Raw genomic sequence first — 27,059 nt, 5'->3', positions numbered from 1 at the left:
ATTTAACATATATATATATATATATACATATGTATATAATCTCTTAGAAGCTCCGAGTCCCATACCTTCTGTTCTTCTCGCATTTTAAACATTGATTCTAACCTCCATGCAGCGTACTCTCCCTTACATTCCAATAACTTCACATATCCCCACATATATACCCCTCACCCAAACCAAAATGAAAGGCCAACCCCACAATGGCACACTTCTTCCTCACTCCGATCATCCTCCTCCTCCTCCCCCGCGCCTCTAGTGACTACGTCCTCTACAATGGTGAAGTCCTCATGCCCGGTCAAAACCTTACAAATGGACCCCACCAACTCTCCATGCAACCCAACTGTGACCTCGTCCTCCAACGTTCCGGCAAGCTAGTATGGACCACCAACTCCACCTTCAACTCCACCAACGACGGCGACCGGAGTTGCTACGCCGCTCTCAAGCAGAATGGCGAGCTCGTCGTCCGTCGTGACGTCCATTATATCTTATGGACAAGTGCCAAAAAGGCAAAGAAAGGCAAATATGTTCTCATCCTCGACTCAACCGGCCAGCTTGGAATCTACGGATCACGTAGATGGATCAGCAGCAACCCAAAGGAACGTGGCCCAGCAAGTCGACCAAACTCGGCGGTCCAGACCGACTACGTGCTACATTCGGGCAAAAAGCTCTTAATGGGGAAGAAGTTGAAGTATAGAGAGTATGAGTTGGGTTTGAGTAAGTGTAATTTGGTGATAAATAGCACTAGGAGTGGGAGGACTTTGTGGCAAACAAATACTAAGGCTGAAACTTGCTTTTTGGAGCTGGAGAATAATGGAGAGTTGATGGTAAAGCATGGAAGCCAGAGGATTTGGAGTAGTAATAGGAAGGGAGATAAAGGGAAGTATGTGGCAGTGCTTGGGTTCGATGGCCGGTTCGCGGTTTATGGACCGGCATTGTGGTTCAATGCCAAGATTGATGACTCGACCGGGGATGAATACTCCCCCATTGATATGATTCAGGAGGAAATGATGATGTGGGGAATGGATTAGTTGATATTTATATTTATGTTAATTATAAATTAAGGTTTTTTTAATCTAAATAATATGGGTTATACTGTGGTGTTCAATGCATTTGGTACTGTGGGAGATTTTGCATAATGGGGATTTTAATTTTTGCATGAGTTGTACACATCCAAGATTTGGTAATTATAAGTAAATTTCAATTTTTACTTTTCTGCCATCTTACCTATTGCATGAACTATCTTGTGAGTAAAAATGTAAAAAGTAAAAGATTTACATATGATGAACAACAGAGGTTCAGTGTGTCAACATCAGCAGCAAAACCAGAGCATATAACACCTTGTAATATAAACAAAATAATCCACCCAAAATATTAGCATTGCACAGGCAGGAAAACCTTTCATAAAAGCTTAGCAAAATCAAGTGCCAGGAATTAGATTACTAATGAAATTTATTTATTGAATCTAAAGCAATAGTCCCTCAAGCAAGCTCGATGTCCCTGAAGGATTCATGCCTTACAAATCAAGGTCCTGCAGGCTATTAAGTGCCCTCCTCTTTAAAAAAATCCCTGTAAGTGTTGAATTAAACATAAATTATTACAGGGTGTAAGAGGAAAGAGAAATTAAAAATTGGTATGACAAAAACAGTCTTCAAACTGGGCATGAATGCAAAATTTAATTTGTTGTGTTAGGCTATTTTCACTCTAGAAATGAAAAAAAATAGAGCCCTGCAAGAGTTGGTTCCCCACTTGCTTCCATATTAGCAACATTTGGCCTCTTATAATGGAGAGAAATTGGGTCAAAATACTGGACTCAAATATAGTTATGATGAGTTTTAAGGAAATTAAATTTACTTTGAGATGAGTGTAATAAAAAATTTGATTGATTAATCATATAGTTAACTGATCTCGAAGCAAAATGAATTACCCGAAAAACAATCTTTGGAAATGAGCAATTGCTTATGCTAGATCGTGCAACGAGTCTAGTCATAGCCTAGAGTAGCATTCTCTTTGACCATAGTGGATGTTCCCTCTCCGATTGGCTGGTTAAGCCCTTGTTCCTGGCGGGTTGGTGCATCGAACTTGGTTGGCGAGTCCTCTTAGAATTCGGTTAGTGAGTCCGACTTGAGCTTGACTGATAAGTTTTCTTGAAACTCGATTAGCAGAACTCCATCTTTTGTTCTTCTTGGCGGTAACTCAGTCTCCAGGGTATCCACTAGAAGTGGTGGCAATCAGCGAAGTTCGCCGGCAGCTGCCAGAGATAGTAGCAATTGAAAATGGCAGCAACCGATAATGTCTTCCTTGTGATGGCTAGGGGAAGTGATAGTTTGTGGTGTCACTGAAGTGATCAGCAGTGATTAGGGCAGAGAATTTAGCTCAAAAATTGTCAATCACTTGAAAATTGGTTCAAATTATGGGCTCCGATCAAGATCAAATTGAAGCGGGCTTGAGTTATGAGCTAAAATCCTGAATTTAACTTTTCGAACCACACGGATTGGCTCGACTTGGCTCGAGATCAACTCAAATTTTTTTTTATTTAATATATATATATATAGATATAAAGAGAAAAAGCTCAAAATAGTCCCGCCACTATTAAAAGTGTTCAATTTAGTCCCCAAGTTTTAAAATGTTTCAATTTAGGCCAACAATTAAAAATTATTCTGAATTTGTCCTAAATAAATTTTTTCGTTTAATTAACAGCTAATTTCGCATTTTGAAGGGTAATTTCATCTATTTAAGAAATTCACGAATTAAACACATGAAGGGCTCGCTGGTTCTCACTAGAAAATTCATACGCAAAACAATCTAACCTTAAACCTAAATCTTCGCTGCTCCCCTTCTATTTCACCATCGATAGAGCAAGCAACTCAAGGCACACACTCATTCACTACTTCTCCACTTGATGAAGCAGTCTCTTTCTCTGTCTCTGTCAACATCGACTGGAATCCTAAAGTAAATGCTCAAGTGCATGTTGGCCCCATATCCTGACAACATTGACCAGAATCCATCCATTATAGTTTAATGTTAATCGGCCTAGAACCTCTAAACAGGAGTAACAGACAACATCTAAGATTCCCTCTACAGGCTGCACAATGCCAATGGGTGTTTCACGCTCCGATCAAATTGATCAAAGAACCATAATGAAATGTCACGGTGGTAACATGGGCATGCAAATCAAGTAAAAGATGAACGCACTCAACATAGCCATCAGCTATGTGAACTGCAGTGATACCACCATCAGCTGGCTTGCTAATAAATCTTGTCAGAGCAATCTAATCATTTCTATGTCCCAAAGATGAATCAAGGCTATTGCTCTAGCTACATCTATCTCTATCCTCAACCTCAATAGAAGCGGTCGTCGAATAGAGTGGGAACAAAGCCAGCAACCCAAAAGCCTTATGCACCTAACATGGCCATCCCCCAGTGTCAAGTGCAGCGTCGTCCAACCACTCAGCTAGTCCGCACTATTAACATTGCACCGATAGAGCAACAATGTCTACATGACCTCCCAGTGCCTGAGCTAGCAAGCTTTCATCAAGATCATATGGCCGCAATATTTCCTCGAATTTACTTCCGCCCCATTGTCTAGTAACATTGAAACTATATCGTTGTGCCCCTTTGCAGTGGCGAGCTGCTAAAGGTCGAGTACTTGGCAAGGAAAAGGTTAAATTCGAGCAACATGCGAGCGCCGGTAAGGTCACCATCTCTTGCTGCCAACACAAGACATTCCCCGTAAGTCGAGCAACCCAGCGAGGTTCCCATTGTTAACTAGGCTGCCGCGGGCAGATCTCTAAGTCGGCGACGCCTCTTCCAAGACCTCTCATTGTCTCTCCTATCTCTAGCTTTCCCTGTCAACCATTAACTACACGACTATGTTGTCGAGGAAAAAAAAAGGACTGAGGAGGTCGGTCCACCGAACCCGGTGTTTCCTCCAGGATCACGTTGTAATTATGAAGATATAGAAATAATCCCTAAAAGAGAAAGAGTCCCTCCATTCCTACAGTCCCTTCCTACAGGGAGGATGGTAGAAAGGGAGTCTGGCGGCTCTGGAGGAAGGACTGGCAGCTAGGATAGTGAATTTGGCTCTAATATCATGTTAAAATTTAAAACAATGCGGAATAATATTATTGATAAGAAATAGGGTATAAATAACCCTTACATGAATCCTAGAGTAGGAAAGACAATAAAAAAGAAATAACAAAAAAAAAAAAATATAACATCTATATCTCTAATTAATCAATTCATATTAATTACTTGGATATAAGGGAAACAACATAAAGCATAAAATAGAAAAGAAAATAACTCTAATCTAATGAAATAAATTTAATCATCATAACCTCTAACAGGAAAAGATTATTTTTTAATATAAGTTCTAACAAATATAAATATATGGAATACCAAGTAGAGTGGTAGAATGAAGAAACATACCAATGATCACTGAACACCACTCCACCTAGCCCAATCAACAAATTGCATGCCACCATAAACATTATTAGCAAATCGAACGCCAACAGTAAATGCCATAGCAACAAGCGGGACGCTTTTAGCAACAGGTGATGATTCGACCAATCTTTCCAGGCCATTGACTATTTGGTAGCGAGTGTTTGAAGAAACGGCGAGAAACACACCTGAAAATCATAAAATTTTGACAGGTTGAAACGATGTAAATGAATATAAACTCATAACAAGCCGATCAGATTCAAAAAACATAAACGGATAAAAAAATACATACAAGCCCAATTAAATAAGTTGATTTAACTCATGATGCGGCTTCTAATAAATTTATCTCTACCAATCAAACTGAAATTGAATATACTTTTACTTCCTAATTTCTTGACTTGCAAATTCACAAATAAAATCAAAATCTTAAGAGGAAAGTGAAATTGCAAGTGTATTTCAACAAATTTCTTAGCGAGTAATCTAAACAAACTTTGAATCATAACATTTCATCTATCTAGACAAATCTGAAAGTGTGTAAATCATCCCAATTAACAGTTAAGCCCCTTGAAGATTGTTTGCTCATATAAGCATATCCAAAAACAAGAAACAAAAAATAATGAGATGACTGCTATAAAGGGATGCCGAGCCTAGCAATAAAATCTTTAGGACCTATATTGCCATACCCCATAGAGCTGCACTTTTGATAAGAGGTGGGACAGGTATGTCATCCTCAGATTTCTTTACACTCCTGAAAGGAAAAAAAACAAACATTAGACATAAAGAAAATCAATATAAGAATACTGTATAACATAAAACAGGTAAAGGATCTAAATCTCAATATAACTGTAAGGCTCGGAGAAAACAACAGTGTAAACACCTACTAACAAAGTTAGCCATGGAAATATATATCATTAATAGCAACAATTCTAGTAAGTTTTAAACTCTTCCAGAAGACGTCTGTTGGTTGTTATAACTAGTACATGATTCACCTTTCTATTTTAAAAATTTACCTAATCTTAAGTTTCTAAAGCTGAAGTCCATGATTATTTAGTAAGAATTAAAAAATATTTAAGCTAAATTATCTTAACAAACAGCCTTAGCCCATCATTTAAAATTTAACAAATTGGATAGATAATGCAATGAAAGCACAAAAGAAATAAAACATTTAAGGAATTACATGGGCCTCTACACTCGGAATGTTGACGTGAACATCTTTACAAGATTATAGCCCGGGCTTAATCTATTCCTTCACAAGTCATCATAGCTCATTTCTAGGATGTTCTCAAAATAATCCTTCAACAAAGATTGAGCAGAAAAGGATGGATAATCATGAATTTCCAAACAATGGATTTGAGATCATGGTGCACGTATGACCTTCAAATGTCATGATTGCAAGTCCATAAATGATAAGAAACTATCAGAAAATATCAAGGCACTCGAGCGACAATGAAATCCCAAACAACTTATTTTTTTAAGAACATCCACACAAATAATCAAATGAAAGATTAAAAAGGATACATTATTTTTTTTACATGGAAAATCCTTAGGAAATAAAAACACCCAAATGATATCTACCACTAACTGTAAAAAATTGGGGTGAGGGTTGGTTAATTACCTCTAAGTAATTAGAGAGACTGCAGAACAAGATGCCCATTGAGCGATTAGAAAAATAAAAAGCAAGAGGGCGAGGATACTCACACACTTCACTTGTAAATATTGTAAGTACATGCTGTGGCAAGAGGTGCAACATAAACGGAGGTGGCCTTGAAGAAAATGGCAGCTACTGAATATGGCACAAATATGGTTGCAACGTATGCCTTGAAAGAGACAAGTGTGGCGCATGCTAGGTTGCAACAAAGGTCTAGATGGGGTACTGACAATGGCGCAAACAAGATTCTAACATAGGTCCTTAAGAAGAAAGTTGTGGCACAAGAAAAATGGAGACGCAAGTTTGGATGTGATGTAGACTTTGAAGGTGATGCATGTGACCCAAAACGTCTGGATGAGCCCATTACAATGTTGCAAGCAGATTTATGACAAGGATCTTAAAGGAGACCACTATAATGCTAGAGAGGTTTCAACGTGGCATAGAAAGAGATGGCTGCGATCCTAATCTAGAAGTTGCAGTGCAAGTACGGTTACAGCATAGGACATGAAGAAAATGACTACAGTGCAAGCAAAATTGTGTTTGCTACTACATGAGCATGATTTCAATGTATATCTTGAAGGAGACAAGTGCGGTGCAAGTTAAGTTGCAACACAAGCCTGGATGAGCTAATGACCACAAGACAAGTAGGTTTGAAAAATGTCTTTAAAAAGCTCACTAGGTCACGAGGAAAGTCGTGACACGTCTAGAGATGACAACAGCCATGGCATAGGCAAGTTTGTGATGTAGACTTTGAAAGAGACAGTTGCGATGCAAATGGCGCTGCAACATACATATATAGATGTAGGGATGACAGCAATGCAAGTAGAGTAATAATGCAGGTAATGAAGGAGATAGTTATAGAACAGAGGGTAATATAACATAAAAGGAGATGGTTGAAGAAATTAGATGAAGCGGAAGCGAGGTTGCAGTGTAAATCTAGAAGGAAATGGCAGATGATATTTATGAGTCATGCTGGACTCAGTTGCAAAGAATGCTACCTTAGAAGGATAGGAGCATACCTAACTGGAAATTATGAATTGATCTGATTAGCATAGTTTGAGTTGGGTCATAGATTGAGATTGACCAGTTAAAACTCAAAACAACTAATAAATGCATGCATATATGTTTAATTAATATATGTATCATTTATAATATTTTCTATTATATATCTGATAGTCTATATATAATAACATTAAGACAGATTAATTTCTTGCTGCCTGGGTTAACTCTTTTGTTATCTCATTTTAACAGCCCAAAACAGCAAAATTTAACAGCTAAATTATAAAATATAAGAACAATTAGGTTGACATGAAACCCAATCAAAAAGCTCAAACCAATATGGGTCGTGGATTGGATTTGGGTCGACCATGATACAATAGAAGTTTCAATGTCATTTAAATATTATTTGGATTGAATCTAATAAGCCTAGTAAAAGCTACTTGTAGGGTTGCAGTGAGGCTGTGTGTCCATCATAAAGCCACAAGCAAGGAAGCCGGTCTAGACCAGTTGATCAACTGGAGTTGAGTTGATTCATCCTAGACTGATAGTTTAGATTGATTTGGAGGCCTGCACACATCTGAATTAAGTGAATTTGATGTCGTTAGATTTGTCAAAATAAGATAATCCTTGTAGAGTGTTGTTGAATCATTTCGTGCTAAATTGATCGTTGGTTTAATTTACTATATAAACTAAGCACTGGAGTATGATTTTAAAATTGCCTAAAAAAATATGTATTAAGCTAAAAAATGTGGTTCATCAAATAGAGAAATTGACATTCCAGTAAGGCATTAAGATGTATTAATATAAATATCAAAACCCGAAGTATCAATCTCATTTACAAATCAACATTCTAAAGTAAAAGAAGCACCTATAATTTTTTTTTTTTAATAACAAATTTGCATTGATGCATATGTTTCTCACAAATTTGTCTATCTAGGAGAGCTTTTAGTGTTTCAATGGCAACCAAATATAAATATCATTATTTACATGTATGAAACTTTACCGTCAAACTAACAATAAATCAAAAGGAGCACGGTCATTCACAATTTCTGCCACAAATATATAATGAATCAATCTCAACAATTCAGTGTTTTGCTCACATTATTTGCTCATTCATTTCTCTGAAATATTAATCAAGGCAGCTAGCAACTATCTACAAAAAACATCCTTGGCATATAAGGTATGCTTGAACAAAATGGAATTATGGAATGATTTTTTCTTCCCTCAAAAGGAGCCTTCAATTAAATAATAAAGTCCCTCCATTTCTTCTCATTCGCAATAATGCAAATGGTTTTTGCCTCGCCGAACCAGCAAATTTTCCAAATAAGAATAAAAGGGAAATGAAATTCAAAACCTAATTACCGTTTAGCTGTCATGATCATATTTGCAATCCCTTGCCCCACAATACCACATGCGAACCCAACCGACCCATAAAGAATTCCCTGCACAAAAACATGCAAATTACATATAATGATCTACTTCTGCAAAAAGGAGAATAGTTGATGCCAACATTCAATAACTTAAAGCAAATTGCAAATGCTAAACAACTTATAATTGAAACCTTGTAAAAGTACGTTCCAATCCGCTGCTTAAGTGAATATCTGAATCCCGGTCGCTCTGCCTCAAAAACACTACAACATAATTTAAAATCACAAAAAATAAAAGATAAAAAACTAATGATGTAATTAGATTCTCCAAAAAAGGGCTGTCATTGTCAAATCGAATTATTTTCTCATATACTTAGTAAAGCAAACCGATACCTGCTAGGCAGAGCTCCATACATGTGTGCCATTCGTCCCAAAAAGCCTTTCGCAGAAGAAGTTTGACCAAAACGTGCATAGGGTGCTAACATACTGACTAAAGCTACATTAACAACCAAGCCTACCAAAAGATCAGCAGCATACAATTCAAACTCTGCCCAAAAATCCTTCCCCCTCCTTTGAATTTCAGCAAATGTTGCACAGCAAGAATCTATAATAATCTGCCAAAATGTTTGCAAGATTTCTAAGGCATTATTAAAGGCTGATATTGATTAGAAAAAATAATCCCTGACCTCAGTTCCAATTTTGAAAAGAAATGAGGGATCAGCAAGCATTCTGTTTCGTAAAATTGAGCAGGATTTTATAGCCATACCAAGAGGCCACGCTGATGCCTACAATTATAATTGAAGGTTTTAAACTAAATGAAACTAAAATTCAATCAGGGCATTATAAGCAATTTGATTGAACCAAAAACATAAAAAAAAACCTGCATTTCCAGGTATCTGAGCAGAATAACTTTCTGGATACCGACAGTCTTTGCAGCCTCAAACATGTCTGAAGGAAGAACAGCATGCCTTGATTCTGTCTCTTTGATCACCTCCTCAAACTTCAAAACAGGTCCAAACTCATCCTCTTTGTCATCATTGTTTTCATGGTCATTGCTATCGCCACCACCTCCAGGTGGAAATTTTCCATTTCCGCTAGAATGGCCTCCATCTCCATTACCAAGATCAAGCTTTGGAGATGATTCTAAGTCAAGAGAGCCATTTTCCTTCTGCAAAGAAATATCTTTCTCTGCTTCTTTGATAGATATTCTCAAATCACCAGAGTCAGCGCTTGCTATTGGCTGCAACTCACTTCTCGCGGCTAATTTGCGTCTCTTCTTTTCGAAGAACAAATTAGAACCCACAACAAAGCAAGTAGGAGAATTTTTTTCCTCTTTCAATACTAGAGAAAAATGACTACTTGACCTTGTCTGTAATCCAGATCTGCTGGCCTCAATCAAAACAGCTCTGCCGGGGCATTCACTGATACTCGCTCGTACAGGAAAATCAAACAATGGCGACTGCGCACGCAACCTAATATACGAGCAACAAAACGCCATTAAAGTACGGGATGAATCGCTTCCCTCAAACAGGACGCTCAAAGATATCCCCAAAAAAATGACTTTTTTCGCCTCAGGAAAGCATTCAGATTTCGAGATAAAAAAATTTGGCGAACCATAAACAACTGCTTGCAAGAAAATTGAAGGATGGCAGATATGCTCGTCCCAAACACAAGTACTTGCAAAAAGAGCTCAGCTTAGCACAGAGGCCAATCTGGCTGCGAAGAAAGCGAAGAGAGCAGTTCACATTACAATTCAGAATGTATGTCACGTGTGATAAATCGCATGGCAGGAAACTCCCAGTAAACCCTAAATTCTTTCGATTGCTCGGTCAATGAGGTCGCCGCCCTCACGGTTGACATTGATGGACGACAATATGGAAGCCCGCAGGGATGGGTTACGACTAGGGCGGGTTTAGACCCGAAATTAAAGCTAAATATGGCGTAAAAATGAAATTAAAAGTAGTAATAGCGATATAATTATATTTGTTATAATAATATTTTTATTGGGGCATTTACATGCAGATCATCAAAAACTTACTATTTACAAATCAACCACTTTCTTTCAATCTATTATTAAACTCCATTTAAGCCTGTATGCTATCGATCAAGTACAATCTTAACAAAAATTACAAGGCATTGCAATAATTTATTTCAAAAGTTCATCAAAGGCAGGTGAATGTTTTGTCAATGGAGGTCTTCTATGGGACCAATTGTTCATGTAGTAATCCCAAAACTCTCGATGCTTAAAAAGAATTGAGAAAGTCAAGATGCAAATAAGTGTCATACGGGAATTTCATAAGAACTTAATCATAAAGTGACATTTCCTTGTATCATTTAAGAGAATCAAGTTTTGATTTAAGAAAATAAATATTCCTTCCATTAAATGGATGAAAAAATTTGAAAAACTAAATAAAGTGTCATAAACATATTAAGAAAGTCATCAATACCATCTGAAAATTGTACTTGATCAAGCAGTGCATTCCAAACAAATCGGATTCGCATGCAATAATTAGCTAGCATCTCTAATGTACTCTTCTAAAATGAAGTAATGTACCATTTGCATCCATATCTTTTATTGTAATCAATTCCCTATTTGATGTTATACTTTTTAAAACTTAATCTCTTCCTTCTACTAAAAGATGACAGTCTGTTATTCAAAGGGAAGAAAAGCAGAAGATCAAAGTGAAGCTATGATGGAAGAAAGGGACTGTTCTCATTTAAAAGTATAATAGCATTGCATGCTTATTAGTCAAATGACAACAATGATAGAATAAGCACAAATAATGATTTACAGAATAAATAGAGATGTTGGTAAATCTTATATACTAGTAATGTCAACAAAAGTATATATGTAAACTCAGAAAGCTTTCACACAATTTTAGAGCAAAAAAAGGCAATCAAAAACTCCCAAATGTTATTATAGATTAATACAAATAAGTTCAAGTAGGTTCGACAAAACTCAATGATTCAACAATCTAAGTAGACATATGTCAATGGTTTGAATTGAAGTACTTCGTTAAAATTGCAGTTAAAGCTATGCTTTTTTTCAACAGTTCAAAAATCAAAATAATCCTATGCCAAATGTTATTATAAACTAACTCAAATAGCTCAATATTTTATACTTCCAAAAAAAATGAGATGCTAGAAGTACAAAGGTAGATTTTTATTTAGTTTGGATTCGAGTATTTTGCAAAATAACTTCATTTCCCTTCAGCTCTTGTTGTAAAAAATGTTGTAGTCAGATTGCGATCTGTAGTTATTGGGTGGTTGTTTGCAACAACCAAACTACCCAAACTATTATGTTCAACTTTGTTTCATGTCTCCTCCTTCATTGGAACCAAAGTAACTTATCTTCGATCTTAGCAAAAAAGTAGGTGATGGTATAGCTATTGTGGATGGCCTAGTGGTCATATTATCATGGTCTCCCAAGCAATAGATGACAAGCATTTATGTGAATGACATCACATTGAACTTCTTCTTGGAACTTTCATCGAATAAAAAATTGTACAATACATTATCTAGTGACTTTGAGCTCATCCACCTTTTTAAGCAATGCATGGTGATAAAGATGTGAACGTGGTTATATGATCAATTCAACTTTCTCTATCATTATAGTAGAAATTACATTTTCATAACTTTCACTATTGATGATTAGATTACAAACTTTATCTAGCACCGTGCATATTGTCCTAAAGATATTGTGATGAAGTCATTATAGATTAAGAAGGGGATCAACATTAAAGAGCTTACGAAGGCCCCCTTCATCTGTGTGCAACACCTTCTCTTCTATAAGATTGTTATGACCATTCTTTGGTATTTCTTTCCCTTATGGATTGTTTCCTTCTACCAACAAAATAATTTAGCGATTAGAAAAATTAGATGTTATATGTCCTAATCATGACACTTAAAACACCTTTTTGAAGAAGGATTTGCAAACATTTTGTTGTTCCTCGTGGTTGAAAGACAACTTGAATGTTGTTGATTTGCCTTTATTCTCACCGGGTTGAGCCCCATTCTGTATAGTTATGGATTGAACCAATTTCTCCCTCGTTGAGTTATGTAAGAGTGTGGTTTTTATTCTATTTTTGTTACCCAAAAACCTAAACAGCCAGGTCTATGACTTCTTAGAGGGTTCTAAAAGAGTGTACTTGTACCACACGACCTATGGTTGGCCTTAGCAATCCCCAAGAACCAAGCAATGGAATGCTCGATCGGTTCAGTTAGGTTGCAAGTCATCCCAATGTGTTTGAATTGTATCTTATATTCCTTCAGTGTTAAGGCTTGTTGTTGGAGATTATGTAACTTCAAGAGAAACTTTTATGGTCAATGTTGGGATAATAATTTTCATTATGATTCTTTCTTCATTTAATTCCATGCTATAATCGTTGATTTCCCATTTCTTTGTCATGTTTTCTTCAAGTTCTCACACCAAAGTGATGCATTCTTTTGAGTTTACTTGCCACCAACCTGAACACATGTGTAACTAATTGATGAAATCTTCCTGGTCTAATCTTCCATCGAAATTAGCAATATCAATCTTAATTCCAAAATCCAAATTTTGGTAATGTTGTCTTCTCCTATAGGAGTGGATTGAAAGATATCTTCCTAGTTGGATACCTCTCAAAAGAAGGAATTTTCTTCAACCACCTCCTCGAGATCATTTTCTTGTCTCTGATTTCTATAATTTTGTTATTTAAGAACAACAAGCCTTTCTTACAAATGCTAGATTTCTTGTTGTTGTTCTTCTACCTTCCTTTTTTAATTGAGTCTTGCAAGGTTTTGACAAGGTGGTATTTCTAAAACCTGAAATTAACAAAATAATGGACAAAACGTCAATCTTCTGCGGTTGGACAAAGGAGAAGAGGGAGTACTGTAGTGGCAATTTCTTGCCACAATAAAAAGGGTTAGCAAACGCTTCCATGAACCAAACTACGATGTTCAAAACTTAATTCTCACTCTAGTTGAACAACCCGAGAAAGAAAAGCATGCTCTGATATCAGAATGATAACAACATAATAAGGAAAATCACTGATAAAACAATTATAACCCCCTTGGGACTGAAATCAGTAGTTTTTTTGCAACATACATCATTTTATGACATTAGATAATAGGCCCCACAAACACCATAGGGAGGGTCGAACCCTGGTTATGAAACAAACAATAAGTTTCTTGAGGAAATCCCACACTTGACACATAGGAAGAAATAAAAATGATCATTCAAAAGTCTCCTTTTCATTAAAGAAGTCTACCTTATATAGGAGACAAGTAAGAATACACTTGGACAATCCAAAAAAGACCACTTTACCTTTGTAAAGAAAAGAAAACAACAAAAATATGAAAAAAAACTAAAAAAAAATACTACGATTTTTTTTCATTGCTCCTGCAATAATATATCCTCTTTTAATAATTAACCTAATTTTGAAGTTTGATAATTTTCATAAGTTTCCAGTAAAAAGTATTATGTCATCTCCCTGTCATTTTTAACCAAAAAAAAAGGTGATTGACTTCATTTAAACTCTAAGCTAACCTTACTCTTGTAATAATGTTATGAACAAAACTATACTTACTACATTATGGTTTCAAATAAATTAATATGAGCTAATAGAAACCAAAAATTCCATTAATTTATGGAAGAAAAGGAAATTGCATGACAAGCCCAAGCTTGTCAAGTAAAAGCATCTTGTTATTGTTAGAATGAGTTGAGCAACTCAACATTCTTTGGCAAAAGGTATCCCTTAGCAAGAATTAGATAATAAATAATGACGTGTGCATCATTTTTACAACCATTGACTATTACAACTCCAACACCATAAAATTAATATACATATTTAAAATACAAATCACCATATAAATAACAACATTTAAGAGGCCTGCCAATATAAAAGAGTATGGATTCTAAGAATATATCCAAGAATAATAAAAAAGAGACCATAAATATTTATAAACTACGTTGCATTTGGAAGTTGAAAAGTACCATTGTGAACTCGGATTATAAAAGGCAAATCCATTCATTTGAAATTGAAGATAAATATAACATAAAAATTGATATTTTCTTATATGTTATATAAATTATATTATTTTTGATACTATAACTTGTAAATAATGAGATCATGAACAAAAAAAGAGACTATATATATTTTTTACAATTTGATAAAAAAGTTAACATGCAAGCAATGGGATGACAACACTAACAAGACTTTGAAATAATGCTAATTTGATCACACAACTTAACAATCATAATCCTTGGTGCTTGCAAATTATGGGGGCATGTGTATGAAAGGTGGGGTGTGGATCTTGGCTTGTTGAAGTAGCAATGTCAATAAACAACTATTGTTAATCTTTATGTGAGGTATTCTTAATCACAAGAGGAAGATGGAGACCAATTTGAACTCATTTGGATCATATTGATTAGCCTAATTCAATGCTCCTATGTATGCTTTTAGTGTTAAGAGACCACCATCAAACAATTATTTTAACTACAACTTTATTGAAGTAGGAGTCTTTTTGCACTTTAATTTTTTTTTAATAATTTATTTTTATTTTTTTGAGATATTAAAATTAAGTAAAAAATATCTGACATCAAATTAATAATAACATTATTTTTTATAAAAGATAAAGAAAACAATTAGCAACACCAAAAGAAACCTCCATACATTCATGCTTCTTCCACCCTTTCAATGGGGACCTCTTACACACACTCACGCCTCCAAGCTCCCCGTTTCTTCCCCAAGCCTCCCAACCCGCAACTCCCCTCCTCTTCCCCACCCCATAACCTCTCTCTACGATCAATCTTTTGCTCGCATTCCTCGTTCCAAGCCTCCACCAAACCTTCTCCCATTCCCACAACCAACAACTACAACCACTTAATCCAATCTCTCTGCAAACAGGGCAACCTCCGTCAAGCTCTCAAGCTCCTCCGCCATGAGCCCCACCCCTCGCAGCGCACATACGAGTTCCTCATTCTCGCATGCACCCGTCAAAATTCCAACTTTTATGCTCCCTTCATCGACCGCCGCCTCGCGGTCGACGGGCTCTACCGTGACTCCTTCCTGTCCACGAAGCTCATCGATATGTACTCCCATTTCAACTCCCTCGACGAAGCTCGCAACGTGTTCAGTAAAACTTCTGACAAGACCATTTTCGTTTGGAACTCTCTGTTGAAGTCTCTTGTCATGGCGGAAGAGGGCGATGAGGCACTCTCCTTGCTGAGAGAGATGGGCCGCAATGCAGTTGAGTTTGATAGCTTTTCATACTCGTACGGGCTCAAGGCATGCCTCACTTCCTCGTTTAATTTGTCCCTCGTACTTTTTAATGTGCGGCAGATCCATGGTCATGTGATTCGTCATGGTTTCGAATCCAGGGTACATGTAGCGACGACACTTGTTGATTCATACGCAAAGATTGGGAAGGTTAAGTACGCTCAGAAGGTGTTTGACAAAATGCCTCACAAGAACGTGGTTTCCTGGAGCGCCATGATTGCTTGTTTTGCTAAGAACGGGAGGCATTTTGATGCTTTGGCGATCTTTAGGGAGATGATGATGACGAGAAACCCTGAAGTTGCTCCTAATTCTGTAACAATGGTCAGTGTTCTCCAAGCTTGTGCCGCGCTGGCTGCTCTGAGTCAGGGAAAACTGGTGCATGGCTATGTTCTAAGGCGAGGGCTCGATACCACCGTATCTATGTCGAATGCTTTGATTGCGCTGTACATAAAGTGCGGAAGTTTGGATTTTGGCCGCCGGGTCTTCGACACAATGATCATTCCCAAAAATGTTGTTTCATGGAACTCCATGATTGCAGGTTATGGAGTTCATGGTTTAGGAAAAGAAGCAATTTTGGCTTTTGGAGAGATGATCAGAGTGGGGATTTCTCCAAGCCCTGTCACATTTGTGAGCGTCCTGGGTGCTTGTAGCCATGGCGCTCTTATAGAAGAAGGCATGAGATTGTTCAACTCAATGGAGAAGGAACATAGTCTGAAGCCTCAATCTGAGCACTATGCATGCATGGTGGATCTTCTCGGCCGTGCCGGTCGATTAGATGAAGCAGCAAAGATCATAGAGAAGATGGAGATGGAGCCTGGCCCAACTGTATGGGGCTCCCTTCTCGGAGCATGCAGGATACATGGAAACACAGAGCTTGCAGAGAAAGCTTGCTCTCATCTATTTGAGCTGGAGCCCTGGAATGCTGGCAACTACATACTTCTAGCTGATATTTATGCGGAAGCTAAGTTGTGGGAGGAAGTTAACAGAGTGAAGAAGCTCTTAGACCAAAGGGGGCTGCAGACTTTGCAAGGTTGCAGCTGGATTGAGGTTAAGAAGAAGCTTTATTCATTTGTTTCTGTTGATGAACTGAATCCACAGATCGAGCAGGCTCGCGGCTTCTTGACTCATTTGGTGAAGGAGGCGAAGGAGATGGGTTATGTTCCGAGCACCAAAGTTGTTCTCTGTAATCTTGAGCAGGAGGAGAAGGAGAAGATTGTGTTGGGTCACAGTGAGAAGCTGGCGCTGGCTTTTGGACTCATCAATGGCGGTCAAGGGGAGGTTCTTAGGATCACGAAGAACCTCAGGTTGTGTGAGGACTGCCATTCATTAACGAAGTTTGTTTCCAAGATTACGAATAGAGAGATTGTTGTAAGAGATGTGAATCGTTTCCATCGCTTCAGAAATGGCTTGTGTTCATGCATGGATTATTGGTGAACTTTATGTTTGAAATTTTGTTCATCTGTGAGAGTTTGCAGAGAGATTGCTAAGAATCTGATTGTGGTTAATTAGGTACAGATCACTCGAAATGTTAATATTTAGAATCTAACCCCCCAGGTGATTTTAGGGATCAAATTATTGAGAAGTTTACAGGCTCGCCAAAGTAGGTAAAATTTAGTAATGTAAATATATAATTTATCTTTGTTTAATCGCCACAACGTCTGGGTGGTGTAGTTGGTTATCACGCTAGTCTCACACACTAGAGGTCCCCGACACACTAGAGGTCCCCGGTTCCGGTTCGAGCCCGGGCTCAGACAAGTCAATCTTTTTTGTATTTTTTTTATAATTTAATTTATGAGGGCAAACTGGTAAATACAGTGGAGCAGAAGTTCTCGTGTGCTACGCTATAAGCCAATTGCGAACCAAATGCTAACTCGAGAACCAGTTTACAACTCTCAATCCCAAAATTTCTCCGCCCCGCTCTGGTTCAGAAGCTCGTTAGGGCTTTCCGAAATCGTCGTCTTCGAGTTCCGGTGATCGGAGATAAGTTCGATCGAATACGCAGAGAAAGATCTTTTGCTGATAACGTTGTCGATGGATTGGGGAAACGTGACGACGGAGGATCTCATCGACGCCCTTCGAGAGGTTGATTGGTCTACGCCTCCACGTCCTTTCACCGAATTCTTCTCCAGATTCACCGTCCCCAGATCCTCCTCTAAATGGGATAGCCGGTTGAAGTGCAACCTCTACTAGTTAGTCTATCCCGTCTCTCTCATTTGTTTTATTCTTTTATTAGTTAATTTTTTCTGCTAATTAGTTTTTAGATGCGTTATTATTATTATTTTTTTTGTTTTGGGGGTTCTCTTTATGACTGTTATGTGCTTTTAGGGCTCAATTACTGATTCTTTGTTCTGTGTATTTAGCTACAGGACGAATTACTTCATAATGATGGTCTTCATTCTTGGTAAGAAAATGCCTTTGCGGTTGAGATCATATAATTGATCGTTTGGATTTTGGTTGGTGAGCTGATGATCCCATCTGCGCTATGTATGCGTATCAGGGATTGGATTTATACGAAAGCCATTTGCTATTGTTGCTGCTGTTTTGACCGCCTTGTCTATTGCCTTCTTGAATGATAGGTAAGCCTGAAAACTTTTTCCTTATCAGCAGTTTTATTCTTAAGAGGAAGTGTTCATAGAGAAACTTTAAGCCGTCTGATACTTGAATGATTTTAACAAACTTTTACGAATAGCTACTCCACTCCAAATCTCGCATTATGGCTTCCTTATTGTTTTAGATTAATGTTTAATATTCACGTTAGTGCTGTCAAATGCTTAAATGTTGTTCACCCAATATACACCTCAGAAAAGGTCAATAAGTCAAATACAATTTCATGTTAAAAAGCAAATTGATGCAGGTTAACTGGAGAGGAGATCACAATTTTTAGTGTTCTTCCCTACTGAACATCATAGGTAGTCTCCAAAGATCTGTGTCTCTTTTATCTGGCAATTTATTTGTGGTCGAAATGCTGAGTAAAATTTACTGTTCTAAATTATTTCTATGATATTTGCAAATGCACGGTGAAAACTTTATATTTCCAATACAATTATTGTGGATGGTAAATCATGTAATATAACCACATCTTTGGAAAGTAGTTTTGGAATGTAAGAGGTATCATTCCAGCTATTTTTACCAAAAATATAGTAACTATGCGGTCATTTCCTGGAGTTTTAGCCTATGGTGATCCATTAAATGAGTTTCACCTGAAAAAAAGCTTGGGATTTCGGTTTTCGGTCCTGATGTGTGCCCATTCTTGAACCCATAAAAACCCTTACTGACTTGCCTGTAGTTCATAATATAAATATAAATTAACCTTTACATAATCCTCACTCATTTTACTTTAGCCATGTACTTAACTTAACCCTTTTGCCCACCTATTTATTTCCTCTACCCTTTTAATGTATTTCAAATGATCAATCCTCTTAGTTTTGAATCTGTATGGTTGGATGTGTTTTTGAAGGGTTTCATGTTTCGTATTGTTGGGGAATAGGAAAAACCTAATTTTAAAATATAGAGCAATAAATAGAAATAAATAGAAAAGAAGATCAACTTACAAAAGACACAAATTTAATATTGGCTCACTCAATTGATCCTACGTCCTATTATTGTTGTTGTAAATCTCACTATGTTTGATTGTGGAAAATTGCAGCCAGTGCAATACACCATGACTGAGTTTGTTTAATGTGTGTTTTGTTAGGGCAAAAATTTTCCTCCACAGCATAACATGCACGTCCAGTTGGCCATTGTTGACATCCAATTTTTCACCCTTCTAATCTTGTAATAACTTGCTTTTTAACTGACTTTGTGATTTGTGTATTCATTGAAAAAAATTTGTTGGCACAGCTCTTGTTCAATGCACACAATATAATCAATGACTGACTTTCTGTTTTTCACATTTAACGTTTTTTTGTTTTCTTTACAAATAGCTATGGTATATACATTTTTTTTTTTTTTTGAATTAGACTTTATTTATATTTGACTTTATTTATATTTGTATATCAAATTCCAAAAAGTGGTATTTATTTATATATTTGCATTAAATGCGAAAGAGAGTGTTCTTTAGTATCAACGTGCGTAAAGGTTGGTGCAATAAAGGAAACCTGATTTAATGTTTTGCTTCAATTTCTAAATTGCCTTGTTGGATGCCGATAGAACAATATATTTGGCGTGTTTGATATTCCTATTTTATGTGGTAGCATTATTTATATTTTCTAATACAATATCATTTTGCATCTGTGATTTGTGTATTCATTACTAATAATTTGCATGTGGGAAGGTTTCTTTATGAATAATTATTTGAGTGATGTCTTAAAAATTAATCTATTTCACATATTGTACAACATGAATTCTGTAGTTTGCTTGCGGTCTTATGCTAAAATTCTTAAATAACATGCTTGAGAGAACTTATCAGGACAAATGCTTGAAAATAATTCAGTACTTAATTAACATCCCGGGCAAAGTCACAATCTTAAGACTATTGTTCAACTCAACAACTATTAAGGTATATATCTCACCCTCTTAACCACTCTTTCAAATGTATGTTTATTTAGAATATGCAAATAATTTGTTATTTTATTGAGACCACTAGATTTGTTGGAAAGTACAAATTTACCTCTATGTTTTGAAGTTTCAAAACTATCTTTTTTTAAGTTTTTGAAGATTTGATCAAGTTTCATCTCTATGTTGATGTTTGGTCTCAAACCAAAAATAAACCAATAGAGTGTCACTTTAGCATCTTCAATGATCTTCTGAAAAAATATTTCTTCAAATTTGTTAATGTATTTAGTAATAGTTTAGATCTCTTGCTTTAATTAATTAATTTCAACAATAAAACAATCATGATAATGATAAAGATAAATATTTCTCTTTTAAGAGTTGTTTCATTTCAAACCTGGTTGTTGTAGGTACCCTTCTCAACCTTTTCCTATTATCTCTCCTTACTCATCAATTGCATTTTAGCTTGACCAGTTTATTTTTTTTTTCTTTTTTTAGCAAATTTCAATTGTCATTCATCACTTATGATTTGCCATTCAAAGAAGTTATTTACATGTAGAAGCATTTTTATTAATTTTCTACCAACATAACAAAAATGTAGTGTGCACAAAAATGATCTTCAATTTAAAACTTAGTTTTTTATTTTTTTTATTTTTTTTTGTAAAATAATTATTTAGTAAATGGATTATAATAATTAGAATAGTTACTCAATGCAAGTGCCAAACAAAAAATAGATCGGAGGCCCAAACTTTTTTATGTGGTTTGGCCTCTTTGTGCCTCTACGTCCAAGCTTAACCAAACCCTGGCTGGAATTCCCCACCAAATCTATACTCTTTCCAGGTGATCACAAATTCTCACAAACAATGCTCTTCACTTTTGAGCAATAGGGGTGCAAACGAGCCGAGTTTGAGCGAGTCCAATGCTTTGCGTTTGGCTTGTTTTTTTTTTTTTTTGTTCGTGTTTGGCTCGTAATAGCATGTTTGCGTTCAACTCGATTCAAGCTTGAATGTTTGAGTTAAGCTCGTATTCGGCTCAATTGGAGCTCAACAACTAGAACTCCCTTGCAAGACACGTGGCTATGGTGCTCAAAAGAGTGATTTCTCTAGATTTAAGCACCTCCAAGGCGGTAAGGAAACCTCCCCCATAGACGTGGGACTAAACAATAAAAGAAAATGGACCGTGGCTTTCTTTTTTGGTTTTTTTTTTTTTCATTTTTTATTTTGTCATTTACGTACATACCAACCAATTCACATACCAACCAATTCCTATGTGTTTACATAAATAACACCTAAACAAATATAAGAGAAAGTGTGGGACCTTGAGATGGAATTGAACTTAGGCTTATTTTTTTCTTTTGGTCGTTTACTCACATACTAGCCAATTCACCAAAAGTTTACTTTTTACATTTATACCTATCCAAATCTCTTACATGCATTTTTTGTAAAACACAATATAAAAAATTAATATAAAAAAGATGTAAATAAATATTATTTTTTAAATATTTTGGGCTAAAACGAGCCAAACACGGACAAAAAAGTCTTTGTCCGTGTTCGGCTCGTTTATAAATCGAGCTCAAAAGAATTGTTCGTATTTGACTCGCTTACTTAATGAACAAATCAAGCATAAGCTACTTAATGAACCAACCACAAGTTGTTCACGATAATGATCTTTTTTGACAGCCCTAATCAGCACGTAATCCTCACAAACAGCAGTCTTCACAGGTGAGCACAAAACTATCTAACACAGTATTCATTAAAAATTAAAAGAACAAAATAAAACAAAGAGTTTTCTATCACAAATGATCAACATATAACACTCATATAATCCCGTTCTAGCTATAAAATGACAGATAAAATAAGAAAGATGATTGTCCATCTTTTTTTTATTTTTTTAATTCTTAGGTGCTTCCCTTTAGTGAGTCTCGTAATGGTGCTCTTCTTTCATAAATAGTGTGCAATGACTTCACCTCTATTTTACTAACGTGATAACAATTTACGTTTATTTCTGTTATCAACTTCTTTCAAGTTTTGTCTGGTTTTTAGCTGTTTTTCGTTGCAAGTTGCCCAATTGCTGGAATTCTTTAATTTCTTTTTATCTTAATATGCTGACTTTTTTAAAAGATAAATACCTATCAATATATTTAATGCATTGAAAATAAGCATAAGACTAATTACAAATAAGTGCACGAAGCCAGTCATTGATAAGGAGGGTACAAGGTCAGTTATAGACTGGATTCCACGGGAGGAGCTAGTGGATGTTTAGCTAAAGAAGTTTACTGGCTAGAATCGAACCTGTAGGGCAGCTTATAACTGCGGGCGGTTTTTTCAAAACGCCGCCGTATTGTTTGTTTCACGCGTTTCAATAGCTTATCAAAAAACGACGTTTCTTATTTGTGAATGACGCCTCCCGCAGGAAGATGCCCGCGTCTCGCGTTTCATTCGCGTCCGGGTTCGCATATCCCTTCCCCTCGTTCGTATCCTCTGCTAGCCGCTCCTCCTCCTTCTTCGACAATCGACATGTATAACCTCTTCATTCAGCTTCTTCTTCTTCCTCGACATTTCTTCTTCTTTGGCATTCTCGCTCGTGTCTTTTTTTTTTTTTTTTTTTTTTTTTTGTTGTGCAAATGGCAATCTTCTTCTTCGGATTCTTTTGGACATTTATTTGAGGTTTTTCTAAGTTGAAAGGGAGGATTCCCTGTTTTGGGTGGATTGCTAAAGTTTGGAGAGATGAGAAGGGAGGGGATCCTAGTGCAGTGAGGGATTTCACCAAAATCCATCTGCCAAATATCCATCTCTCCTACAGCATTGTTGAACCCCTTTTCTGCATTTCTTGATGTTGTCCACACAAAAATTGGTTGCAAGAATTCCAAAAGAGCAGCAAAATGCATTATTTCAGGTGAGGCGAGCGAAAAGGATGAGGCGAGAGAAAAAGAGGTTGTATTGGGGTCCAAGACCTTGCGCTTAGATCTTTAGCCTTTCTTTGTGGTTTAGGATGGATTTAAACGCACTTCCTAGTTGCATGAATTAGAAGCTCTTGTTGTAAACGTTCTGTCCAGCTAAGTTCAGGAGCAAGAAACTTCAATAAACCGCATTACTGCCACCTTCCCGTTGTATGCGGCAATTTGTTAATTTTTTCAATGGTAGGTCCTTGTATGCGACAATTTGTTTTTGCTTTCTTAGCTAGTTCTAATCTTAATTGTCTCATTGTATAAATGTTGAATTGTAGGGCAAAAAATTTTGGTATAAATGTTGAATTTGTTCTCGGGTTTATAGACATCAGTTCCTTCTGTTACAATAAAATGATGAAGGAAGGTTAAAGCTTTATCATTTTGTTGCCTAATCAGCTGTACCTTGCGTGCTACAGACATCTTTTTTTAATAATTTGTCATTTTGTCTTTTATTTGGTGAAAAAAAAAGTATTTGTTGTCTCTAATATTACTTTTTAACTTGCTGATGGATTAATGGTGAATTGTGAGATCCAAAACAATTTTGGAAGGTGCTGATCTGATTTTAGCAGTATAAAAATGACAAAAATCTGGTTGAAGCGTTGTATGGATTTGTTCATCTCGATATCAAATTAAAGCAACTTATACTTGTGAATTGGAGGCTTATGGGAGTTAGGATAATTTGTTGAAGTTACATATTTGGGCTATACCTTTCAGAAGATGGTTATACTCCAAATTTTTTGAGGTCAACTACTTCTGTTCTTGAGAGCACAAAAAAAAAAATCAAAAAATTTGTAGAACTTGCATATTTGGCAGAATTCATTTCTTTTTCTTTTATACTACTCTTTTCCATGAGCGTAGGTAAGCTTACAATGTTGTTCCCAGAGGTAATGTTTGGTTGAGGATGAAAAATATGTTACAAAATGTGTAATCGGGTAGAATGTTAAGGTTTGTGATTTATATAACTTTCTAAAAAGATGGCTTTCCTTTCTCATTATCCCCCCATTTTACCTCTTTCCTCTTCTATAATAAAGGATTTGATTTTCAAATGTATGTTTTCCAATGATTATTGCTTGTAGGTTAATAAAAAGAATTCATCTAAGAAGTAACCAATCACGAATTACAAGTTTGAAAGTAAACAATGAAAATCACTTACAAACTTTCCAAAAAGTATTTTCTGGCTAATTGTTTAATAATTGCTCCGTTTTATAATTGCTAATTGTTTGCATGTATCAAAAAAGTATTTTATGGCTTAAATTTGTATCCAAAAAGTATTTTTTGGCTTATGTGGTTCTGCATAGTTGGCGGACTTTATTAGCTATTACAAATTGTAAACTAACTCACCAAGGACTCTAGAACCATTTTAGTGTTAGTTGGAAGATTTTGTGATATATTATGTGGTTTATTTGGAGAATTTTAGATTCTGCGTGTTAGATTGTTCATTTACTTAAAAAAATCTGCAAATCAGCTGTTCTCAAAACATACAAACCAAACAGCTAAACAACTTATCCAAAATTGGGGCAGAATAGTCATTTATCCTGAATCAGTTGTTTTCCAAACACACAAACCAAACACTCAGACAACTTATCCGGATCAGTTATTAATTAGCAGCTTATCAGAATAAACAGCTTATCTGGATAAACTGGATAAGCTGCAGCTGCCCCAAACAGACCCTAAATCACTATTTGAGTACTAATTAGCATATTGCTTGTGATAAAGCCTTCCTTTATTCAATATGCTGCTTGATTCATTTAGTTTTTGGATTATACTTGCTTGTGTACCATCATGAGATCTCTGCCCCAGGATTCATTTGTGATTTGTAATAGACTGCAACCATCTAATGACCCCTAAAGTTGCATTCCTTCCAATTTGAACCTTGCTTTTTTCCTGTAAGTCATACTTTTATGGAGATATATGCATAGTTGTGCATTTCAGTTTATTTTTAATTTTGTATCTTGTGGAGGCTTCATATGTTAGTGTTTTTTTATAAGATCCAGCGTTCATGATTATTGTTGACTTTAACAACTCGCTATTGACTACATATTTTAATATGGAACCATGTGATATGATGATATCTTCACTAATGATTACTATTACAGTTTTGCAGTTACTTTTAACGAGAAAGTAACCAGGACTGTGAGACGATTCTCTCCTCAACTGGCTGCAAAAATGAGGCCACCAATAGCGTGAGTGTGTTTAAATGCATTCATTGTTTTAATTACCATATATGTCATGTAATGTTATGAACTGAGGTTTGTTTTTGTCAATCTCTCTTGTAGTCCGGTTATTCGAGGACGCCCATCTTCAAAAAGAGCAATTCATATATGCGGGCGCCCTCGTTGGGTGTTTGTCCTGATATTTTCTGCAGGTAAACAAGAATACATTTTTTAGCGTAATGGTGAGATTTCTTTCATTGCACACAATTCTTATGTATGTACATATCTCACATCTAAAGCATTCAAAATTTTAATATCATGTGAAATAACACTATTACTATTTTTTAAAAGTGAAATGCACCTTTTCATGCATAAGCTTAAAGCACTAAAATGCTATGCATGTAAATATGAAACTTTAGGTGCGAGATATATAAATACATAAGAATTGTGTGCTAGGTATGTAGAGTTCCGTATTTCTTTTTGTAAGCAGTTGAATGTTTGCTGATCATACTTGCAGCTAGTTGCATCTTGTGGTTCACTTCTTGTAACCTTCTTACTGTACTCTGGGCACTTCTTATTGGTCTTCTAGGTACGCATATAAATCACATTCTGCTGTTTCTGCTTTCATGGCAACGTGTCCTACCGTGTTTAACTTCTGGTGTTTGTATAAATTTGCAGCAATAATACTTCATGCCAGCTTTAGAACACCAAATTTGAAAGCCCGTCTGAATACCTTTCGTGAGGAGTTTCGTGCAGTGTGGCGCAATTACAGCGAGTTGTAACTGTTTCACTTCTGTAAGTTTCTAACCTCTGCTGTAACTTTTCTTTTTATTTACAGATTTTCTTCGTTGATATATTGATTTTGTCTTTACATGCTTGTTGGAAGTACCACATGCCATTTCCAACAATTATAGGTCCAGTTCCTCTTTCATACTATTGAAAATTCTCTACTTCAACATATACTTCGAAATATTTTTATCTTGGGGGCATTTACATACATACCAACCCAATTTCTATGTATTTATATGTCTAACATCTAAATTTTATCTTTTACATTTATACATCTGTTTTTGAAAAGCCTTTTGATGAAAAAAAAAAAATCTTCACAATATGATGATCCATTAACTGTTGAGCACCATCAAGGTTTTTATGCCTCAGAAAAATCATTAGTCAGTTTTATTATTTTTTCTGCAGGTTTTTCCGATGAAAGGGGTCGAATCTCGTGAAGGTAGGTGGTTGGTTTGATGTTTCTGTGGAAATAAAACTTTATGAAGAATTAGGGTGCAATTAGTGTCAGATTTATTCTGTCCAATATATGCCATTCCAATATTCCCCCTTTGTTATAGCCAAATGCATCCTTTGTTTGTAATGCGATTTGAGAGCGTTTGCTTGAAATATGAAGATTGTTTAGGATTGATAGCTGATAATTTTCTGTACGATTTTATTGTTATACTTAGCGTAGTTTATAACCATGGTCATGAATAGTTAGAAATTCAAATTTATTATTATTATTATTATTATTATTATTATTAAAAAATGAAGATTTAAGATTAGGTGGAATTGAGAATGTATTTAATTTTTTAAGCGCAACTTATAATTCTTATTGATATAAAAATAAGAGATAATTACATAACACCCAAAACATTACGACATACAAAACTCACTACGTGATAATTTTATACTACGAGAACAATGTATTTTTGCATGCCAAGATCAACCAATTGAGAATTTGAAAAAAATGAAAAAATTGGGTTGGGATTT

At 35.9% G+C, this 27,059-nt stretch overlaps 4 protein-coding genes and 1 non-coding gene across 6 annotated transcripts; 4 read left to right on the top strand and 1 right to left on the bottom strand.

Moving 5' to 3' along the window:
* The first annotated feature begins 180 nt into the window (after positions 1 to 180).
* On the top strand, positions 181 to 1,160 carry LOC110031372 (mannose-specific lectin-like). Its single transcript, XM_020734541.1, has one exon. The coding sequence runs from the start codon at positions 198 to 200 to the stop codon at positions 1,023 to 1,025; it is 828 nt and encodes a 275-aa protein (XP_020590200.1). The 5' UTR covers positions 181 to 197; the 3' UTR covers positions 1,026 to 1,160.
* A 183-nt stretch (positions 1,161 to 1,343) lies between these two features.
* On the bottom strand, positions 1,344 to 10,336 carry LOC110031370 (protein RETICULATA, chloroplastic-like). The gene is made up of 8 exons (XM_020734540.1): positions 9,329 to 10,336; positions 9,135 to 9,233; positions 8,842 to 9,062; positions 8,643 to 8,712; positions 8,444 to 8,523; positions 5,118 to 5,182; positions 4,423 to 4,622; positions 1,344 to 1,563 (listed from the first exon to the last, which is right to left on the bottom strand). The coding sequence occupies exons 1-7, from the start codon at positions 9,944 to 9,946 to the stop codon at positions 4,429 to 4,431; spliced, it is 1,347 nt and encodes a 448-aa protein (XP_020590199.1). The 5' UTR covers positions 9,947 to 10,336; the 3' UTR covers positions 1,344 to 1,563; positions 4,423 to 4,428.
* Positions 10,337 to 15,101: 4,765 nt separating this feature from the next.
* On the top strand, positions 15,102 to 17,253 carry LOC110031358 (pentatricopeptide repeat-containing protein At3g46790, chloroplastic). 2 transcript variants are annotated; one of them, XM_020734523.1, is made up of 2 exons: positions 15,102 to 15,677; positions 15,771 to 17,253. In XM_020734523.1, the coding sequence occupies exons 1-2, from the start codon at positions 15,126 to 15,128 to the stop codon at positions 17,139 to 17,141; spliced, it is 1,923 nt and encodes a 640-aa protein (XP_020590182.1). In that variant the 5' UTR covers positions 15,102 to 15,125; the 3' UTR covers positions 17,142 to 17,253. The 2 variants fall into 2 exon arrangements, with proteins under 2 accessions (XP_020590182.1, XP_020590181.1); XM_020734522.1 differs by having other exon boundaries at positions 15,102 to 17,253.
* A 110-nt stretch (positions 17,254 to 17,363) lies between these two features.
* TRNAV-CAC lies at positions 17,364 to 17,461 on the top strand. The gene is given in 2 exon segments: positions 17,364 to 17,401; positions 17,420 to 17,461. It is a non-coding gene; the product is annotated as a tRNA-Val (tRNA).
* A 111-nt stretch (positions 17,462 to 17,572) lies between these two features.
* LOC110031337 (PRA1 family protein A1) lies at positions 17,573 to 26,725 on the top strand. The gene is made up of 8 exons (XM_020734486.1): positions 17,573 to 17,896; positions 18,068 to 18,108; positions 18,205 to 18,283; positions 25,242 to 25,328; positions 25,422 to 25,510; positions 25,816 to 25,887; positions 25,977 to 26,093; positions 26,493 to 26,725. The coding sequence occupies exons 1-7, from the start codon at positions 17,739 to 17,741 to the stop codon at positions 26,078 to 26,080; spliced, it is 630 nt and encodes a 209-aa protein (XP_020590145.1). The 5' UTR covers positions 17,573 to 17,738; the 3' UTR covers positions 26,081 to 26,093; positions 26,493 to 26,725.
* Positions 26,726 to 27,059: the final 334 nt, after the last annotated feature.

This window comes from Phalaenopsis equestris, unplaced genomic scaffold (assembly GCF_001263595.1).
Source record: "Phalaenopsis equestris unplaced genomic scaffold, ASM126359v1 Scaffold000803, whole genome shotgun sequence".
Lineage (NCBI taxonomy): Eukaryota > Viridiplantae > Streptophyta > Magnoliopsida > Asparagales > Orchidaceae > Phalaenopsis > Phalaenopsis equestris.
Note: the sequence above shows the minus strand (reverse complement) of the source record. Positions and strands in the feature narration are given on the sequence as shown.

What these genes read in the sequence shown, in the direction of transcription:
- LOC110031358 (XM_020734522.1), top strand. Translation starts at nt 15,126, where the DNA reads ATGGGGACCTCTTACACACACTCACGCCTCCAAGCTCCCCGTTTCTTC.
- LOC110031372 (XM_020734541.1), top strand. Translation starts at nt 198, where the DNA reads ATGGCACACTTCTTCCTCACTCCGATCATCCTCCTCCTCCTCCCCCGC.
- LOC110031370 (XM_020734540.1), bottom strand. Translation starts at nt 9,946, where the DNA reads ATGGCGTTTTGTTGCTCGTATATTAGGTTGCGTGCGCAGTCGCCATTG. An exon ending in TCAGATACCTGGAAATGCAG is followed by an intron (nt 9,234 to 9,328) that starts GTTTTTTTTTAT and finishes TTATAATTGTAG; the next exon opens with GCATCAGCGTGGCCTCTTGG. An exon ending in ATGATCATGACAGCTAAACG is followed by an intron (nt 5,183 to 8,443) that starts GTAATTAGGTTT and finishes TTTTCCTTTCAG; the next exon opens with GAGTGTAAAGAAATCTGAGG.
- LOC110031337 (XM_020734486.1), top strand. Translation starts at nt 17,739, where the DNA reads ATGGATTGGGGAAACGTGACGACGGAGGATCTCATCGACGCCCTTCGA. An exon ending in TTGAAGTGCAACCTCTACTA is followed by an intron (nt 17,897 to 18,067) that starts GTTAGTCTATCC and finishes CTGTGTATTTAG; the next exon opens with CTACAGGACGAATTACTTCA. An exon ending in AATGATGGTCTTCATTCTTG is followed by an intron (nt 18,109 to 18,204) that starts GTAAGAAAATGC and finishes TATGCGTATCAG; the next exon opens with GGATTGGATTTATACGAAAG.